The sequence below is a fragment of the Struthio camelus genome, chromosome 10 (genome assembly GCF_040807025.1).
Source record: "Struthio camelus isolate bStrCam1 chromosome 10, bStrCam1.hap1, whole genome shotgun sequence".
In the NCBI taxonomy this organism is placed as follows: Eukaryota; Metazoa; Chordata; class Aves; order Struthioniformes; family Struthionidae; genus Struthio; species Struthio camelus.
Genome location: NC_090951.1, coordinates 19,002,503 through 19,024,384, shown reverse-complemented (window position 1 = coordinate 19,024,384; position 21,882 = coordinate 19,002,503). Strand labels below are relative to the sequence as shown.

General features: G+C 36.3%; 1 protein-coding gene across 4 annotated transcripts in view; it reads right to left on the bottom strand.

Moving 5' to 3' along the window:
- FTO (FTO alpha-ketoglutarate dependent dioxygenase) overlaps nt 1-21,882 on the bottom strand; it is a 267,508-nt gene that overhangs the window by 130,340 nt on the left and 115,286 nt on the right. For 3 of the 4 annotated variants that reach the window (XM_068955600.1, XM_068955601.1, XM_068955602.1), the window contains exon 8: nt 20,533-20,657. In XM_068955600.1, coding sequence (XP_068811701.1) covers nt 20,533-20,657 — 125 coding nt within the window. Of the gene's footprint in view, nt 1-17,019; nt 18,149-20,532; nt 20,658-21,882 lie in introns of those variants that run through there. The other variant, XM_068955603.1, reaches the window with a different exon arrangement.

Here is a 21,882-nt window from a genome sequence, read left to right as displayed (position 1 = left end):
ATCCAAATGTCATAAAGCACTATCTTCATCCTAACTCCAGTAATGTGCATTTTAAGCTGGCTGCTTTAATAACTGATGTTAATTGCCTTCTCAGAAAGTGATGCATTTTTCAGCTATTTCATACTATATCTGGTTTGGGATTTCTTCCACACAGAGCAATCTCTCTACCAAGGTAAACAGTTCTGTCCACTGCGTCATCTCTATGGATGATAAAGGACATTCTGTGGATTTCTGAAGTACTGGAAGCCATTAGTATATTAGTCTTGGAGGTTCATCTAGCTGTTGAGTTGAAATTCATAGCAAACATTTTCTTTATGAGTAGCGGAGTAGAGAAAACTAGATAATAATCTACTACACAAAAAATAAGTGCTAAAGAATTGTATCTATAGATAGGATAAGAAGAGATACGAGACAATGTGCATTTTTGTGACAGGCATTTAAACTAGATCCTAGTTACTGATTATTTCATTCGTTTTTATTCATAACGAATAACACCAGAAAGCTCTCATCCTCACATGCACACTCTGGCAGAGGGCACACTCTCTACACATGGCTTACCATGGTAATTTTCTATAGACTACACACATCTGTTACAAAGATAGTCATACATCAGATAAAGACAATGTTCAAAGTTCTAACTTTCAAATGTAAAGAACGCAGTACTACAATGTTTTTGTCATACCCTTTGCTCAATGTGGATTCTGCAAACGTGATGGCTCTCTCCTCATCGTTATACATACTACCTAGCAATTTCATCCAGGAATTTCAAAGTGCTATATGAGGTGGAATAAACTGTCAAAGCTACATACAAAAGCCTTATTTAGAGATATGGAGCAATTAAACCATTGCTCTATACCTCAAGTTATTTAAAGTAAGAGGACAGGGCAAGACAGGACAAATTCTGAATGATATCCTGGCAAACTCTGCTTAGTAGAAGGATTCATTATGTTTCAATTCAGTAAACGTGTAAGGAAATCAGGTGCATGTATGCATATGCATGTTGGGTAGGATGGTAGGGAAATAAATTAACATAGCAAAATGAAGTGAAAGAACTTATTGTAATACTTTTCATAATTCTATGAATAAGATCTCTGGAAGCAAAATACGTTTATTTGCAATGTTTCTGTGCTGGGCAACTGGAACACTTATTGTTAGCTATTCTAGCTATTTGGCAAATAACTCTAGAACAAGTACACACGTAAATTATGGAAGCAATCTTATCGCTCAGTCCTGCAAATACTAACTGCTGCAACACTTAATCTTATAAGCACAGTAAGTTAGCTCTGCTTTTATTTCGAAGTGTTTTGAAGGCTCAAACTCAATCCATGCCAGCAGTCTAACTGTAATGCCCCACACAGAATAGATACGCACTTGTCCTTTCCTTTCTACAAGCGCACATAACAGCATCACAGGTATCAGTGCATTCTGGCTAATACCTGGAGGACTGGAGGTAGCTTACTGTATGCACTACTTCTAGCAAATTAATGCAAACATGCTCTTCAGTTGGCAAATCAAGGGAGTTTACTGCACAACTATTTCTACATCTTTATATCACCGTTGAAAATAAAAGCTTGCAGATGTTACAGAAACATGCAGCTACAGTGAATATTACAATTTAAATGCACTTTCTGTCCTTTAAAATAGACGAAACAAAGCCAAGAACTCTTTGGCTTTACATTCTAGTGAAATCCAAACTGGTCTGAATGACTATAAGTGGTTACTGTTTGTCTTGGCTCCTACCTATATCAGATTCAGACTGAAGAATCTTAGTGAAGAAATTATATGGGATAAAATGGATATTTCTAAATTACAAGACTGCAATGCCAGTGGCTCAGTATATCAGTTTTCTGTTTCATCTAAGCCTGCTGTAGAGAAAATTGTGGGATCTGACAACAAAGGATCGAAAACATTTACTTTCATGAGCCAAAAGCTTCTTGCTTTGATTATATTGGAGATAAAAAACCAGATCAAGATCAGTTACATTTTGTTAATGACTCAAATGGGCATAGGTTACCAACAGAATGAGGATTCATTTTTAAGTGCACTCAATTTAAAAAGTATACAATTGAAGTTAGATTAATCTAATGCTAAATTTTAATCCTAAAATTCTTGTTTGTGTTTTTCAAGTAATTTTTAGATTCATAACATTAGGAATGTTCATAACATTCATAACATTAAGCAGCAGCTAGCACTGCTGCCATGCCTTCAGTTTAATGGGGAGACATGACTCTAAGGACAGCCAGTGCAGAACTGCATAGAAGCGGTATTCTTTGTTTTTTATTTGATGTTAGGGGCACAAACACGGCCTGGCTATAGGGCCAGGAAGATATGCTAGCCTCCAGGGCCGAAGCAGGACACAGCACCACCTATGGGAGTAAAACTGACCAGTATGGCCAGCTTTTATTTCACTTGCTTTATGAGCTAATCAGCACAACCGCATTAACAAGGAGAAAGATATAATCTGCCATGCGTAGGATGCACAGGAGAGTGAAAACTCCTTCCTCAAGATTTGTAGCGAAGCCATAACTGAGATCTAGATGAGGAACATCATAATTACAACTTCAGCTGTATCATAATACAATACTATTAACACTGATATGCAGTGTCCTACTGGTGATGCACAGTTGGCTGAAGGCAGGTATAATACTGTTGGCACGTAACAATACCAAAGGTGTGTCACAGACCAGGGCAATCAGGCGCTGAGGATGCGTGCTTCCACATGGCAATTCAAGCAAGTCAAGACACCCAACCACCAAGGTAACCAGTCTGCTACCCGTACTCATCAGTGACACGGCAGGATTTCTTGAGAATCACAGAAAAAAAAATATTGATAGAGGATTCGGCGATTCGTAAGCTGAGAATCTCTGTGGACAATCTACACAGAATAAGAGAGAGGGGGGCATCATTTCCTGGCTTAAATTGAACTATAAATTCTATAGAATATGGACCATCCACTATTCTTCTAATGTTTCCACAATCAGCCTGTGATGGATAGCTTAAAACACAGCATTATTCATTTATTCCAGATTATCAGGTCTGTTATACCTTCTCATAACATATGATACATCTGACTGGGAAAGAAATGCATTAATACAATGTAATGCTTAAGGAGGCAAGATTGGGGTAGGGGTGCAGGAACAGAGAGAGAATAGAAAATTCCTGAAAATAAGCCCTCCCCTTACAGTCTTTGTTGAAAATACTGAAATTTACAGGGAAAATCTGAAGGAGAAGAAAGTGAAATATTTTCTCTTAGAATGAATAAAAAACAATTTGCTGAGTAATATTTAAAACGCTACCACCACTGTGACGTCAATTAATCAAAACATGTTCTATAGCTATTTCAAACAATGCAGTAGTCAACCATTACAATTTCTGTTTTAAAACACTATACAAATATATAAGAAGATGCAACCTGTTTTCAGGTCACTATTTACATATTATTTCTAAGGCCTGATGTAACATTCTTTTCATTGTCCAGTCAAAAATTTTTTTTTCTTTTTCAAATTTTAGAGATACATTAACATTCAAAAAAATATATATATAAGCAACTACATTAGCATCCAATGCAGCTCTGTATCGAAAACTAGATGCATTCAAAAGTTTAAACAAGATTCCAAGAGTCACTGCAGAAGACAGGCTGTTTCTCCTGATATCACTAAACACAACTCTATAGGTCTTCCATGCAAAAAAAAAAAAAAAAAAAAAAAAAAAAACACTGTAGCAGATCATATGATTAGTTTACAAAATTATTAATAAAAAAATTAGTAATTGCTGGAACTTTTCCACTGTATTTCTGTACCTGACAATCCTGAGCCTACAAAAACAGTCAGGTTCCAAAAGCTGTGTGCACACCTGTGTGTGTGCATGCGTTTATAAATGTGTGCATATATAAATACACACACACACATATATTTGCTTTTATGAGGTACGTTCTGAAGCTTTTTTTTTTTTAAGCAGCTATGAAATGAATGAAAGCTGAGACATTTAATCACAGGTCTATAAAAGCTAATGCTCTGAGAAAACCATGAAATACCAAGAGACAAGAAAAAAATGCTGATAACATCATTACTGTCTATAGCACTGTTTACTTCCTTCAAACATCACAAGCCTGAGCTCCCATTACAAACTCTGTCCTTAAGAGCGTATGAAATTGTTACATGCTACCCCTCTCATTAGGCAGAGCGCGATACTGGCTAGTACTCATTACAGACCATAACAGTTAGCTATTACTAGTAGGCCTCCTTCTCAATGTGCTTCAGGGCCATTTACACAAAACCAATGTGTTCTCCTTTCACTCTACTATTCAGCAGCCACTAAAGGCGGGGTGTTACATAAGGCCCACCTCATTTTTTAAATCATAATTTAAGGTGGTACACACCTACCTAATCTTCAAGGATACTTCTTCCCATGAGATGTATTCAACCTCACAGGACAAAAAAATTCCTAGCCTGTATTTACTTGTAAAAACTCATTACCTTCACCATTTTCACTCTCCTGTAATTGAAATAATTTTTACAGAGCTCACAGATATTATAACTCAGGATTTCACTGAGAACAATCTGTTGTTTTAGTTTTCTGTCTTCCAGCACAGACGGTGATACTGGTTATATATTACTCTAAAAGGACATTTTTAATAACTATATCAATATGCAAGTACTAAACCCCCAAAGTTGCAGCTTTCTAAGAACGCTTTGTATTAGAAGAGATGGATGACTCCATGAAAGATAAGTTAGCATATTTACAGCAAATATATTACCAGAATATAACATTGGAAATAAAGCTTTCCAATTGCATCATTAGGTTTGCTACTGCGAGACATGCAGAGTACAAGAAAAGAAACACAGCTGCTTGTTTCTGTACAGTAGAGAGGTGCCCTGCATCTGAGCGTGCAAATATTTAGTAAGCCCTTAGTAGCGCGGGTGTAATGCTCACAATACCTATTGCTGAAATACATTCTCTAGGGACAGTTAACTATGGCAGGACATTGAGATCCTAACATGAGATCCTCATAATTCCCCATGAAGGGAAAGTCAGTACATTATTATTTCAATATAGTACTGATATTTAACAACAGGATCATAGCATTTGTGTTTTAATAATGGAGGCTGAACACCATAAGAGGATTTAAAGTATTAGTTTCTGACGGTGCAGTTTAAGCAACGCTTTACAAATTTTCAGCTTTTTTATTACTAGGCAATGTAACATGTCAACAAAGACCACATGTAATTATAAAATGGTTTTATTTGTAAACAACTCATTCATGTCCTTGCATGTTTCACTACTAACAACACACTTTTTATGCCATTTTCCAGCAGAAGCCACAGCTAATTGGGAAGAAAAAAGTAATTCACAAAACATTCCTTTTTTACCTTGACCAAAATGATACAAATGAACTTTGGAAGCTCTTGTATTTTTTTCAAGCGCTTTTAGAAACAGCTAGTAAAAGGAAATATTTTAATCACTCAATAAGAAGGTTTTTTGACACATGAAGACAAAAGCTTCAGGCCGTTTATTAAGAAGACTTCCTACTGTGTTGGGCTTTGTTTTATCTCATAATTAAAATCACACCTGAGCTGGGCCATCTGTGAGTTGTATTAAGTTTCTTACAAAACATGAAAACCCTTTTTCTTTTTTCCCATACAAACGCCAGTAAATCTTGTAGTTATTTTTGTGTGACACAGAAAAATAATATGCTTAAATAAAGGTCAGGCTTTGACCAAAAAAGTGACTAGACATAAACAAAATTCTTTTTCAGCATTCATAATCAATTGCGCCTCATAATAATCAATATGTTTTTAAAAATTGTACATGTAAGCATAAAAATGAAAAATTTTCTTGATGTTTGACAGTATGCTGCTTTCTTACATTTCTTTTGTAAGATAAAAGTTAGCCAAAGTTGAAAGAAAAAGAATTTTCAGGTTACTATTTTTCATATCAATTGGAGATAAGGGTATGCAGAAAAGGTCAGTCAGCACTTTTCAAGATTAGCAGCTATGTTAGTATGCTAACCTATGTTTAGGTTTTTGTGAGAAAATAAAATGTTATGTGTGTTTCATAAAGAAAGATACATTATAAAATGTTCAAGCTTTTTTTTTTTTCAGTGTATTCTGAAGAGAGGTTTCCTTAGGTAGACAGACATTGTGCAGAGGCAGAGAGAGAAAAATCTCTATATACAGTCCAAACTTATCAAAGCAAGTGCACGCCTCTACAACAAAATACTTTTGCGTTCATGGTTAAACTGAAGGACTAACAACAACGGGACTTAAATGCATGCTAAAAGTTAAATACAGTCACAGTGGTTTGCTTCAGACACATGGAAATTTAAACAGGTAAGTGATTCAAGTTACTTTACTGCAAACTATGTTCCCCTCAAAAACTATATTCGTGATACTATCATCTTGTTCAAAATTTCTGTTGGGCTGGGAATCAAAAAAGTTTTTGTCTCTTGATTATGTAACTTTAATTACACAAATTTGCATATAATTTTGGCAGTCCGAGCAATCCTACTCAAAATAGCTTTGAACTTCTCACCCAAGGCTAACTACATTACATGTTTGATTGGAAGGCTCTAAAATGGGGCTGAAGGACACGGTGATTTTCCATCTCAGAGCAACAAAAGAGCAAGGTATGTGAATATTGCAAAATAAATAATTTATTTCACAGCAAAATATACTATAAGAGAGGACAACAGGAGAGATAAGCCATACCCATGACTTGTTTTCATGGGTGAACCGAATAAGCAAAAGGTTCAACTGCATATAGAGCTCCACAGGATTCAACATGCACAGAGGTCCTCCCATTTTACTGGAAGTTTTGATTAATCTATTGCCATGTAAGAAACTCTAAAGTTATTTTTTCTATTAAGATAACATATCAAAGATTATGATTCCTTTTCTTTATAAAATTTTGAAGCATCAACCTTCACCTTTGATCCACACAAACCATCACTTTAATTTAAACCCTTTTGATATTTGCATACATTTGTGCTACAAAATGATTATTATTCTTAAAAAATGGACTGATAGTGCATTTGCAATTAGCAAATACATTTCATTCCAGTTTGTGTTTTTGTAATTACTTCTTTCACAACAAAAAAAGTCTGAATTCTCTGCGTGTCATACATAAAACTCTATAGCCATAAACAGAACTATTTTTTCCAAATGTGATTTAGACTCTAATTAATAGCTAACACTGAGACCATTTTGGAAATGCATTTCTTCTTCTTGGGTTGATGATATGAAAGAAAATATGGAATTATGTTAAGCAGGAAACAATGACTTTGTTTTAAATGTGCCTGTGACAACTGGCTGGTCTGGATCCAACTCTTAACTTGTCCTCTCCCCCATTATTTTACAGCTACTTCAATGCATCTTCCCAAATAATCAACAAGTTCACAATACCACATAGTTGGATGGCTTTCCAAATGAAGTTTTTCCTACTGAAGTCGGCCAGGAGCCAGGAAACAAAGGTACTTTATTCTGGGAAAGGTTTTCTTATTCAATTGCACAAAAAAAATATTGTTTTTAAAAGAGAATTATTTTGGTGATGCCAAATTACAATCAGAAAAGACTTTTCCAGTCAGATACGTTTACATTGTGACAAGTGTCACAACAGAAGTCTGAGAGTGCATCACAAGAATACGTGGAGGAGGTTTTCTAAAATCTGTGCCCTGAACTTGTTCTCCATTACACTGAATTTAATCAAGAGCAGCTCCCCTGAACTCAGTGGTGTTGCAACCAAACTGAGATGATGATGATTATGATAAAAAACAGGATACTTTCATACGTTATTAAGCAAAAAATCAATAAAAGGTACATTTTTAGATATTCAGTAATCTTATCATACCTTCAGAAACCAGTACGGGACATGAAAAATTCTGACTACTTCCCTGTCCCAAGCCATCTCAACCTATGCATATTCATCAAAGATTTAGAGACAACTCTACTACAGCAACGACAGACATTTCAGACACTTCCCAGTTATGATGCAGGGAGGGAGGGAGGGAGGGAGCGAGCGAGCACTCTGGCAATGCTGATGGATAATCTTTGTATAGTCATTGACATCCTATAAGGTTACTGATAACAATGTAGATGACCAGGTGAGGTAACAGCACATTTAATGGTGTATGCTAGACAAAGTCACCCTTTTTCCCCTGCCTCTCCTGTGGGAGGCAAGGAAAGGAGGAAGCAAGAAAGGACTCTCCTTCTGAGGAGCAACGCCTCTGGGACTACTGTTGAGGTAATCCAGTTTTTACACCTCACTTTGCCCAAGGCTATGCCTAATGCACAACTTGTCTCTGAATAACCTAAAGAGACAGGAATACAGTATTCTGGTCAGTTGAAACATAGGAGTTTCTTCTCTGAAGACACTGAAACACACATAGATGCCTCTGAGAAAAGAATGGGTTTCCACAAGATATTGCAGGGTGAACTTCCCACAAACTCCAAGGGAAAAGCAATAACGAGCATACATCAGAACTGTACTAACATGCACTCTCTAATCAGCCTTTCCCCCTCTTTTTGCAAAGGACACCAAAGTCGTCATTATTTTGAAAAATTTGCTTCAGTGTATAATAAACGATCAAAAATAATTAAAACTGAATGAAGACTGAAAACAAATGAACAACATACATTTTGATACATTATCCTTGCTGGTTTTCATTATTGTGTTTGTTCATTTTCTCCTTAATTCAATTCACAGTATTTACTCCGTTACAAGGGGTCTGCGCGTTCACATCTGCGCAGTGGTTGCCTATGGAACTACCTAAGTATCAGCTTTCAGTATTCCTCCTCATCTGCACTCCCAGCTGTAAATGAGGTTAGGAAACAACACTGTAAACAGAGAATTGCTTCTGAAAGTTAAGATAGCGGAGAAGAAAGGTCTCTCAGGAAATATGATTTGTACTTAGGTTTCCTTCTTAAAGGAACTCTCAAAGCTTAACAGTATTTACAACTAATGAAATACCAAATACAGAAGGAAGAGACATTAGCAAAATAAGGCATTATATGTAATGCTAATCTTGCATTATTACCATAAATAGCAGAATAAGGAATTGCAGTAATAATATAAGCTTACCATAAAAATATAAATAGCACTGAACGTTGAGCTCACTGTTCTGAGCAGCTGGTTGCCTTTTTTTTTTTTGTTAAAGAAAACCTTGCGTGTTTGAACAGGGTTTCCAATTCTTTCAGCAGAAACAGGGCACTCATACACCCACAGAGACGTCATAAATAAATCCAATATTAAACCACGCTCATTTATTTAGTGTGAAACTCTAACACAAATTACTTAGCAGTGAAATTGCACCTCCTCAAATTGTCTATGCGAAATACAAGTGAACAGATGAGCTCTTCCAAAGCCAAGCCCTTGCTACGATTAAACCAACGGTCATTTTACAAACCAGCGAGCTACTTCATGTGTGTCTATCGTGCTAATCATCTTTTCTCCGCTACCACAGCCCAACATAACAGCGAGTTATTTATAGAGTTATCTATCTTGCACTTTGCAGATGATGCCTAACATTATGACAACAGTGAAAAGGTCTCCGTACCTGCCTACCTAAAACAAGTTTCTGTAAAGTAATGAATAGAGACAGCTTGGGGACTATCCACCTGCACTGCCTGCCTTTTACTGCCTGCAAAGTGAAACCACAAGGGACTGGCAGAAGGTACTTGTCTGACAGGGCCAGGACAGCCTTTCTCCTCAGTGACAGCCTGGGCCTACCCTCTTAAACCTGACCCACCATAATTCCTTCACAAGGCAGCAGCGAGGCAGCTGACAGTAGCAGCTGCACCTCCTAAGCGAGATGGATGGAATTTTCATAACTAGTTCCCCAAGTTACATTTTACCTTCAAGATAATTTATGAGCTGCCGTGGAGCCTTGAAGAGACAATATGCTTGCCATAAAATTAACTGTAGCAGTCTTGTAGGTTATAATTAACACTGGGAGGGTAGCACCAACTGGATGAAACACATGGCATAATTGATGGTGAAACTGGAAATTAAGGAAGCTAACAATATCATTACTGCGCACATCACTTCAGTGAAACCTATGCTTTCCAGGGGTTAATTACAATCCCCTCCTAATGTACACATTCTGACGGGGAGCGGATGAGCGTCGCAGCTAGGGGGCGGCAGGTTTGCTGGCAAGGCCACCTTGCACCTGGACTGATGTATATATTGTTTTTGCCTGGAAGAGATATACATGTCAAAGCAGCAGCACCAGCACCTGAACATCTGGCAGCAGGCACACGGTAGCTTAGAGATAGATGATTGCTCAAGCCTCATAGAATATTTCATTTTCTCTGTAGCCAGCATACTTAACAGCAAAGAAGAAATCCTCTGCAAGATTTTGCTTAATGGCACACAGTATTAATTTAAAGGACCTGAGCAAAGAAAAACATTTAACTTTATGTTACGATAATGTAGCTGTGAATTAAAATTTTTTTCACGAGTGTATTATCATCTTGGTTATTGCATTTGTCTTTAGAAGCACGCAGAGCAATCTTTTTAGCATCTTGCCTGTCAAGGGGATACCGAACTGAAGATGCAATGCCCGTAAGCTAGTCAGTCAGAAATAAAACTATAAACTGCTGCCATTTTTGGGAAAGACAACATGCCATTCCTCTAACTATACCTAAGACTCTACTTCTAATCAAGGCTTAAGGGGCTTAAGGAATCATTAGTGTAATATATTTAGTTGAATTTCTCTCAAATTATTTTAATAAAGCTTTTTTTTTTTTTTTTGTCCCTGGACAAGATATGAGAAAACGTGCAGATAAATGATGCAACAGTGTCACCTACAGGCAAGTAAACAGTTAAGGAAAAAAATAAATAAATACACCACTCTTCAACAGTGCACCCTCTTCCTCCCAAATTCCCTCCCTCCTCTCCTCTCCATTCCACTCCCTCTCCCGACACCTGCAGTTAGGGTTTATCTAGATCTCCAAATATATAGGGAAGGGCAAATATCTAAAACACTTTTTGGATGCTCTAACACAAAATAGCTAGATCATATATGTGGTAAATTATGTATTATGATCATCCCAGTGCACAAATAGTGAGTCATCTGTTCTGGAGTAGACACGTTGATTATCTTACATCGTCTGCGCTCTTCTCGAAATCTACCTTTACTAGGCAATCAAAAATAATTCTGACTGGAAGATTTGCCAGAACTCAGAAGGACCAAGCATTGAACAGCCTCATTATTAGACATCTGATTGCTAAATTTGAATTGAAATACTATTTGGAGCTCAATAAGCAGGGAGAAGAAAAATCTTTCATTAATTTAGCATAGAGAGCAAGATCAATAACGATATTAGGAAACCAAATTGAGCAGACATCGCAAAACAACTTACACCCATTTTAGAAGTAAACCTTTTTTAGAGTTTGTGCCTAGGACCATTTTATTTACTCTTAAGAGATAATCAACAAATTCATGCAGTGGCAGGGAGATTTGCAGAAATAGCAAATTTAAAAATCTAATATTTGAAAATTCCAGAGGATAAATCGTGAATTAATGTTCACTCTGGATATCCAAATATTTTTTTCTGATTTAACTAGGGGTCATACCTACTACAAAGGTCACAATAACCCATGTTTTGTTGATTCCATTCAGACTGCTATTCTTCCCATAACTCCCAGAAATTAATTTGTAGGTCAGGAAATCATCTCCGAATTTATCTGATAGTTTTGATGAGAAAATGAGAAAATGTCAACATGCTAAAAAAAAATTGGCAAAAATTTTAAGATCAGAGTCTCATAAACTTGTACATTTCTGTCTCCTTTTTAAAGGATCATCATTTGGGCTAAATCTAACTCCACTAAATCCACAGGTATAGCTGATGGAAACATTCAGTTTATCTTTGTAAGAAGACTGGGACTGGTACACCCTCTTATTACCAACTCTAAAAATTCTCAGAACTCTCCTCTGTTGCCTGCAGAACACCCGCTCTCTCTTCTCCTAGTCTTAGTACCTCTACTTTAATACTTAATAGCCTTTCCTCAGCTTCCTCCATAAATCTTGTGTTTTGAGAGCGTCTGTATCAAAAAGATTTGCTGTGAAACATCTCATACTACCTTTTTACGTGTTACGATTATTTCTCTCAATTTTGAATGATATTACTAATATTCAGAGCTATTACTTTAATATGCTTCTTCCCTATGAACGCTATCTGCTCCATCATCAATCCAGGCCAGATAATCTCCAGTATACTGCACTATGGAAATATAAATAAACTGTAAATACAGGTATTGCATACATCTCAAAGTCTTCTCTGCTGGCCAAGTCACTCAAATTTTTTAGTAAGTTACAGTAGGATTTTCTTCTGCTACCGCTATATATGCTTTAAGGACGGTTTCCTTTTGGGGTCACTTACTAAAATAAGACAAAAAGTATGAAAACAATACATGTTACATAACAGCTCCCTGAGTTTTCTGTTTTTACAGAATATCTTAAGCAGAAGAAATCCAAACTTCCTTTATTATCTATTCCAAACATCATCACAGTTTATAATTCAATAATTGCACAGCAATATGATATTCAGAACTAAAAATTCAGACAAAATAAAAAGCACAAACAACATAGTCATATTAAACTGTTAAAAGTCCATAAAGAGTTCTTCAGCAGTCAAAATAAGCAAGAAATACTAGTTGTGTTTTCCAGTTTGTCTTAGTTTCTCTGACTAGTTGGCACATCTCCACCCTAACCTTTGGCCTGCCAGTGGACTCCACCTCTCTTTTGTCCACTGCTGTTGACATTGCCCAAAAATTGACCATAGCTCTCTCCCATCAGCATGTGATATCTGGGTATATGTATCTGCGTATATCATCATAGCTTCTAGTACAAGCAAAATGTAGAAAAATGCAAACTGATATCCTCTTTTTGCCTATAGTCACCAGCTTATCACTCCCTCACACTCATGGTGGTCTAAGACTGCACAGAGCATGGACAGCATCTTGCTCAGTTTCTACATCCATTTAATTTTTGGCTGCTCCAAGAATGCCAGCAAGGGTACCAATTAGTGTCAGCTGTAACAGTTGCTTTAGGTGATATACGCATCTGCCTACCAGGATTGGGGAACCGATGCATTTTATATAGGCCATCAAACACAGATATCCAATGGGAATAATTTTTGGCACTACCTCCCTGAACCATATTTAAACCACTGACCTGAAAACAAAAGGCTTTGTATTTCATTATCAGTCCCTACAGCCATCAAGTACTACATATATGGAAAAACTTTAATAATACAAGGCTGTCAGCATTTAAGACTTTAGTCATGAACTTCTGTAAGCAACTGCTCACTCATGTCTCATGCAATGACATGATAAGCATATCATTTGCCTAATTAAACTCTTTATGCTATCCTCTGTTTTCTTCTGTATTCGTAATATCTATAGGTAGATTATTTAACACAGATCTTCCAAATTTAATTACATTTATCTGTCATAAAACGGAATTGAACAGTGACAGCAATGGCAATAACAACATTAACAATAAAGTCCTGTTTGGATAAGGTATCTATTATTTTATAAAAGAGATAACTCTGTCTTTAGACTAATATAATTCTAAATGTCTACTTCTGGACAAAGTTTTAATTCATCCTCAGTTTGTGAGTAGGTTTTATGGAGATATTATGTACCATGACAGTAAGGATATTTTGCTGAAGGCAAAGGAAAGTACAGATTGATATTGCAGAAGAACAAGACCTTAGTGGATAAAGCAAAATAAATCTATGATAATTTTTCATTCTCTGGATCAGTCACTTTTTATCCCTAATTCATAACACCAGGTCTTCAGCTAACACAGGTAGCTACAGAGCAGTGTTCAACATACCCTCTTCTCCCTGCTTTTTTTCCTCCTCTCCTGCCTCTGGCAGACACCATTCTCACTTACAGGCATAATGACAGCTGATGCTAATGCTACTTTGCGGTTCAACTGTCTGATGATATGGCTAACACTGTCTCCCACAGATTATAAATTTGTCACCTCTGTGATATACTCAATCTCCAGCATCCTGCAGTCCAGAAGCCCAATAATCTCTGTTCCCAGCATTCAGATCTCCAGTAGTAGTGGAGCAAATCGTTATCAAATCACTGGAAAAATAACACTAACAATTTTTCTTGTACTGCAACCAGCAAAGCTTACATAAATAAGGAAGTGCCACCGTTGCTGACTTCAAATGCCTGTCCAGGTGAAATAAATTCAGACCTCTAACAACCTTAATCAATGGTTTAAAAAAAAATCATCAAATGCACTCTATCAAACTAGGAAAACTCTTTATTGTTTTTTGCTTTGGAAACTGCAATTGTACGATAAATAAGGGCTAAATTTGTGTCACTTGTCAGCTTTTGAAAGTGTCACTGAATCACCTTTTCAAAAATCCATCTAGCATACCAAGAAGGAAAGCATGAAATCAAAGAAGGGAAATGTCAAAAACAATTTATCCAGTAGTTATCCAGGTATGAGATGATTTAACTGTTCATGGCTTTCAGAAGTGAAGCACTAAAACTAAAATAAAATGATAAAGCAGCCCTCAGAGTAAACAGCCCCTGCAAAGTGGCTGAATGAAGGAATCTGACACACACAAAAGCCACACACAGAGCCGAAGTTCTGTGACTTTTTCGAGATGGCCCTATAATGCTATTTGTTTTAAGCCCTTGTAACAAGTAAGGTCTTTTGCACCACAAGGTAAGAAACTGAATATTCTGTAAATATCCAGATCTTTTAGACAGAAAGTCTTTCCAAGAGTAAATGGTCAAGACAGTTTTGAAGCAAACAACAGTGACTGCTAAACAGCAGCATTGAATTAAGCAGTATTTCCATTGTTCTGCAGAGTACTTGTACTTACTGATCCCAAGCTTGGCTGCTTCAGAGACTCCTCAATACAAGAAACACAGGTGAAAGACAGAGGCAGAAAAAAGGAAGGGTCACAAGAAGCAAAAGAAGCCTGGTAATAACCAACTGGAGAAAAGTCAAAGGTCAATCAAGGCAGTTGATGTCTAAGCATAACTACAGCAGGAGACCTGACAACTTCATTGAAGTCTCTGGGTTTTCTACGTTCATTCAAAAGCTGCAAGGTTGTTTTTTCACTCTGCTTCAAAGAGTTCTCCTGATTTATATACAGTATTCAGTGACATTATCTTTGTCCCAATGTACATTTACTTACTGGAAAAAAGTTTTAGGTTCCATAATGGGTGCTTAATAGGTTCATTTTCTTCTTCTAAAGAATATATGAGATACGAATATCAAGAAATCCAAATCTAATAGTCTTCATTTTTTTGCTATGATTTCCAAAATAGTGAATCCAAACTTGTTTTTGTCTACACTCGTTGCTAATTTACTGAGTATCAGAGCAGGCTGACACACACGCTGTCTGTAGAGCTTGACTTATAAAAGATCCCACTGGCAACCACACAGTTGCTAATTATAGAAACATGGATCCTGGATTCCTCAATAAGAAAAAAAATCTGTCATTGCTGTCTAATGCTACATAAAAGCAACTAAAAAAGTTTTAAACAACCTAAATACCTCCCCTCCACTATCCATCAAACTTTGCTTGATACCCATGATGTGTCTGTCTAATCTTAGGAACTAGCGTACCTCCCATTACAGCAGTTTCTGAAGAGTTCACAGGTTTTCATATATTTATCCTCTTGACAGTCCTCTGACATAAAGGAGGATTATCCCAGTCTCACAAATGGGAAACAGTCAGAGATAAAACTAGTTTTTCATTTTAAAAGAAATTCAGATACCTTATGCTGCAGAGAGACACCTGCTAAGAGTTAAAAAACAAAACAAAACAAAAACAAAAAAATCCCACAGCATTACCAGTACTTGAACCGGTATTACCACATATCATTTAAAATCTGGCATTTAGTGACCACCCCAAAGACACACACAGTCTGTGTGACAGAAGAAAAAAAGTACTCAAATTTTCCCAAAGTCCATGCTAATCTCTAAACCTGTGGAGCTTCTTTCTGTAATAGAAGAGAATATGTCTCTTTAACATGCATATTATTTTTAGGATTACACTCTCATATTCTTTATTGCTATTATTACTGAACCCAGAAGCTCTACCACAGATTAGGACTCAATTGTCAGAGTATGCACTTACAAAAATAGGCTACAATAAGGTATTGTAATTCAAATTTGCATGCAAAATATCCATGTAAAAATCCAGATATTACTACTGAAAGGTAGGGCCATCTTATTAGTAATATGAACCTTTATTGTATCTGGAAAAAATACATACCTTTACATTTGTATGTCAAAATTATCTAATCTACATTATTTCTAAGAAGGGGCTGGACAAAGGCAAGTAAGTATGGTGACCAGAAAAAGCTAAAGAATTAGAGCTGCAGATTGACTTTAAAACAGATGCTTATACTATTTGTAAGAGGTTCTTTTTTGAGGGGTTAGGCAAAGATGGAAGAATATACCAACTCTAAAAGTACACAATGATCTGATCTACAAATGTTACTGGTTGTAGTAACGGCCTCATAAAATAGATTTTGTCATTGTGTTACTCCAGTGAGCCACAGATTTAAGCTATTGATTCTTACAAGATATAATCAATTAACAGTTTTCTGCTGTTTATCTCATAAGAATGTCTCATCTCAGAAGAATTCTGTGTTTACTTCGGTCAAAATTATTTATTGAATCTTCATTCTGTTTTCGTCAACTGGTCAGTACACAATGGCTTAGAGAGAACTCTATGATAAAGATTTCAGAATTTGACTAAGTAGCACTATGAAAATACAATCAGCATAATTTTATTTTTCCTATCATTAAACTTGTTATTTCATTATATCGCTCTTCAAAACTTTACATTTCCCAATACCTGACTCAATTTTCTTTAAGAGAAGTGGTGTCACTGCAAATTTCACTCACTAGGGAAATAGCCTAATGGACCATCAGTCAGCCTCATGACCACAATATTTTAGACTAATAAAATATCTGCATGAAAAAAGATTTAATTTAATAATGGACTCATTAACTTTTTTCTTTTTTTTAATCCTAGCAGTTAGCAATTTCAAGATAATTAAACGTTATTCTTTAAAATAATCTATTGTTGATTTCTTGATGACAAATTAGTTTGGTAGTAAATGTATTTATACAAAAAAATATAACAACTAAAACTTAACAAACCTTAAAGAGAATATTATTATAATGTGATACAAATTAAGAAGAAGAATGGGAGATACAATTTTTATTGAACTATACTGTCCAGTTCTGTTGTGCACTTACTTGCCAAGGAAAATACAACATTATCTCTTAAAATTCAGGTACTCTTTTTTCCTCCAAAATGTTACCACATGATAAAATAAATTTTTGGTTACATTTAAAGAAAGTATAATAAAAAATGCCAATAGCATCATTAGTGGGCTAAAAATATTAAGACCTTTTTTAAAAATGAATCAGGTGCAGATATTGAACTGTACTTTTTCATCCTTTGTCTCACTTTTCAAATGATAATTTCTTCCACAGTCACCATTAAATCTTGATCTATTCCAGCTCTCTGTATGGGTCATTGATTCTAGATGTACCATGGTTATTCTTAAACGTTTCCCTTTCGTAGAGAAAAAGAGGGCTGTCTAGAGCCAGATGGGTAACTTCACACTTCATTTATCAAACCCAATGCACTGGACTCCACCCTCTCTTTCCCACTATTGCTGTTAAATTTCCATATAATTTGGTAACAATTTTCATTATCATACAGTGACCCCAAAAAGTCTACTCCTGTTTGCATGGTCAGTCCAAAATTCACAGCTGTTCTCTCTACCCTCTTCTTGCTACAGTAGAAGCTCAGGTTCCCCTTACTTTATAAGCTGAACACTGACCTTTTATAGGCAGAGGTCAAGAAAGGGTCAGTTCAAAGGGCTAGAGCAACTCTTTAACAGCTATAACAATGTGTCCATCAGACAGGATCATGCAGTATAAACAAATCTGAGGCTTTAAAAACTCTGGACCATTTCTTTTAACGCTTACAGGACATTCACTGAGTCCTACGTGACGTACAGAACAACTTCAATCCCTAAGACCTGCTCAGATACTTCAGATATCAGATGATGTCTTCGAGTCACAAGTATTTGAAATGGCAAGCCATAACACTAAGTGCACAATCATGCGTTTTGGACTATGGAGCTGAAATAAAAAAAAAAAATTACAGTAATTTCAGTTGATTACTATGCAGAAACACTGGCACAAGTTAAAGCAAATCATGCAGGGACATGCTTTACCCAAGAAGACAGACAGACATACCAAAAAAGTTTGGATATCCTTCTCTGAGAAGGACTGAATTTATAAAAGTTCAGTCAGTTTGTATTAGCAGTTCCCATCATTTATTATCATGTTTTATTTAAGGTGCCAATGACACAAATGAAACTCATGGAACAACAGAACGGCTACATAGCTCTATGAAGACCTAAGTGAAAAGTAAAGTTTTTGCCAGCTGCTCTCCCTTAGTTGACCTAAATTTCTTGGAGTTGTACTGTTCATAATGTGCTCTCTAATGCACAACGTAAGGTAATTAGATTCATCTGTATTTAACTTTCAGAGGAAAAAAAAATTCTATTATCTAATCTAGCTGATCCCCTGATAGCCTGTTGAAAGTAAAATACTGTAACCTATTGCCTGCCCTTTGACAAGTGCTAATTATTTCCTGTCCAAGCACATTTTTCTCATGTAATTCCAAAGTACACAACAGACTGATCTCTAAAACATGGGCAGCCGTGCTAGTACCACGGCCAACGTTTTATAACTTTCACCACCGTATGCTTGATGGCTACCACAGTCAGCGCTTCATTCCAGACATCTAGCTGAAGCTTTGATGAGGTAAATTGAGGTGCACGGTAACAGTCTGTTTATGCAGATCATATGGGTGAGACTTTCAGATAGGTCACTGGGATGAGAAACATCAAATGGAAAGAAAAAGGATTATGGATATTTAATACTCAAAGGACACTTTCTTTCAGAGCTTTCAAGACACAGCGCTCTTGAAATTTTCTTTCAGGTGCTTAGTTTTAAGGAGGCCTGCACTTTGTCTGCTCCTAAGCCTCTCCCGCCCCCACACAAGGGCTTTAGCATTTTGTGTCAGAGACTAGACTATGTCTACAGCTGCAACATTGGCTCCAGCTTTTGATTAAACTGTGAATAGTAAGCAGAGGCCAGAAACACTGTATCAAGATTACTTTTAAAACGGTCTTTTTTCGTCACGATTCCTGATGATTTGGTATATTAGGAAATTACTATTAAACTAAAACTCTAAAAAGATATTCTACTCATTACAGCTGCTTAGCAGTTTTCTATCTCTAGAAAGCCTTCTATTCTGGCACACAAAAAGAAGTGTATGTCTCATGAAAAACTTTCATGCAATTTACACAGTTTCCAATATAGCCAAATCATTTGTATTAGTTAGTAAGTACAGCAATGGAATATGGAAGAAAAAAAACCCACAACAAAAAAATCCTTTAAATTCCTTAAAAGTAAGACCCTAAAACCACACGATAATCTGAACAACATTACAGACTTACCTTGCTGAGTTATTTTCCACTCTGAGCTCTTAACTGATTGGTATACAACTGAGCATCCCATGCCCATTAGAAAGCAGGTTTATTAAAGAAGACCTTTAATTTGCAATAACAATTGGTACGGTGTAGTAATGTTTAATTTCTAAAGTTTCTGAATTGTTTCAATTCCATTCACCAAACACACAAATACCACATAAGAGACTGCTAAACATACAAATCTATAGGTTTTAGAAGTAGCTGTGAAAAAAGGGGAGATTGACTCATTTAGCAGCTAAAGAGAGGAAGGAGGCTGCAGAAAGGTCATAAGGCGGCATACAGTAGAAATTCTCTCTTTCGAACTCACGTATATCTGAAAGAACTTGAAATATGACAGACCTGTTTACGAAAAGCATTTATCTGACTACATGTCAAATAAAATCATACACAAATTTTTAAAATTGTTAGCAACATCACCTGTTTGTTTTTTTTTTGTTTTTTTTTTTACCATGGTAATACATTCAATTTAAGAACTCAAGTAGCGTAAAACAGTCATATGATGCGAATTCTAGCAGTAAGTACATTCATGCTGATCTCACCCAACACAATCTGGTTAACATCAGTAAGATACCATGAGAAAATGTCAGGAGGATCAGAATCGATACACAGCAGGCAAGAAGGACAAAAGCACATCTACCATATCCATACCAGCAAGGACTATTGGTGATATTGTCAGCAATATAAGGAAAACCTCAGGGCATTTAAGGCGATAGCAATCTTCAAATGTGTATGCTGCCTATTATCAATACCTTGCACTATATAAGCACAGTAAGGGAGCATTCCACCCTACAAATTAACTTTGAAATCAATTCAAAGAAAAATGCTAACAGAACTGTAAAAAATTTGTTTTTTTTTTTTAAACTATCAAGTTGTTTTCTCCCCCCCATCCCTGAAATGTTTTTATAATAGTATATTTGATATGCTTGTTTCTCATTTCAACATTATTTTTCTGAAATTTCTCACCTTGCTGTCCATTCTTTACGTAGCTTCTGTCTTTCAGTAAGAACTAGCAAGAGGCAACTGATGGTTTCATTCCTTTGTTCCACAGTTTGATCTTCTTTTCCAACTTCAGAGAGGACCAGGCTCGTCTTAAAAGAATAAAAAGCATGAAAATTATAATCCAGAAACAGGAAATAATGTATAAAATTAATAAAAAGCCCATAAGCAAATAAGGACAGTAAATCAATGGCTTTTTTATTACAGTTTCACTGCCGACAAATCAATACAGTAAATGATGGCCAAAAGGGCCACCATATATTTAGTAGTTAATCAATGTACATGGCACATAAGGTAAGTCTTAAAATCTCATTGCCTTAAGTAACACAACAAGACATTGTACATTCTAGCTCTCATTTTCTGAAGACTTTTTTTTTTTTTTTAATGTTTTCTTGTGTTAAATACTATCAGAAGTTTTTTTCTTAATACAGCATTTGTTTGAGGGATTTTCCCCTCCCCTTTAATCCTTGCTGATGCTAATGACGAAAATTCCTGTTTGTACTGTATCTCCTGAAAGGAGCTTCTAGTGCTATCCCCATGCTCTCTTTATCATGAAACAATAAAATATTTCAAGTACATAAGTAGTTTTTTCATTTACAGAATAAATCATAAATCGCTAAAAGATACTTATGCAATGAACGGATTTAGTCAGTTTTTGGAGCAAGATCACACTCAGTGTTTGCAGACCAAAAGACATTGGCCTTTCCAGATATTGCATCAACAGCTGAACCAGTGAAACTGCAGATCTGTGTCCTCCACCCACCCAGCAAGGTAACTAATTCCCCTACTCCACCCTTGCCTTCTACTACTAACTCCCCCCCCAGGTTTTCTTCTCTTCTTCTCCCAGCACTTCCCCAGGTCTGCCATCTCTGGACTGGCAGGAAACAGCACATGCTGATGCTCATTTCTAACACGTATGCTGACCTGCGAGTACATCTGCTGACTGGTTGTGCAGCAGTCCAGCCACAACAGACAACCGGAGTTCATGCTGCAGACTTTTCCTTCATTGGGGATCATATATGTGTCTTCTCCTTTCTTAACCAGCTACTGATTTTCACTCAATTACCTTTGATATTCTAACCTTCAGTCATATATTACGGAAACAGACCAAAGTAGCTGAATGCTTTTGGTGGAAGGATGACTGAATGCTGAATGGACAGACTGCTTGCACAAGTCTTTTTTTTTTTTTTTTTTTTTCCTTCCACAGAGGATTCTGAAAAAAGGTTTCTAACCCAAACGATTGTGGAGGAGAGTTTGAAAACACATCTCAAGTAATAACCAAAGCCTAATAGCTGCAGCTGCTACCAGCAGCATGGT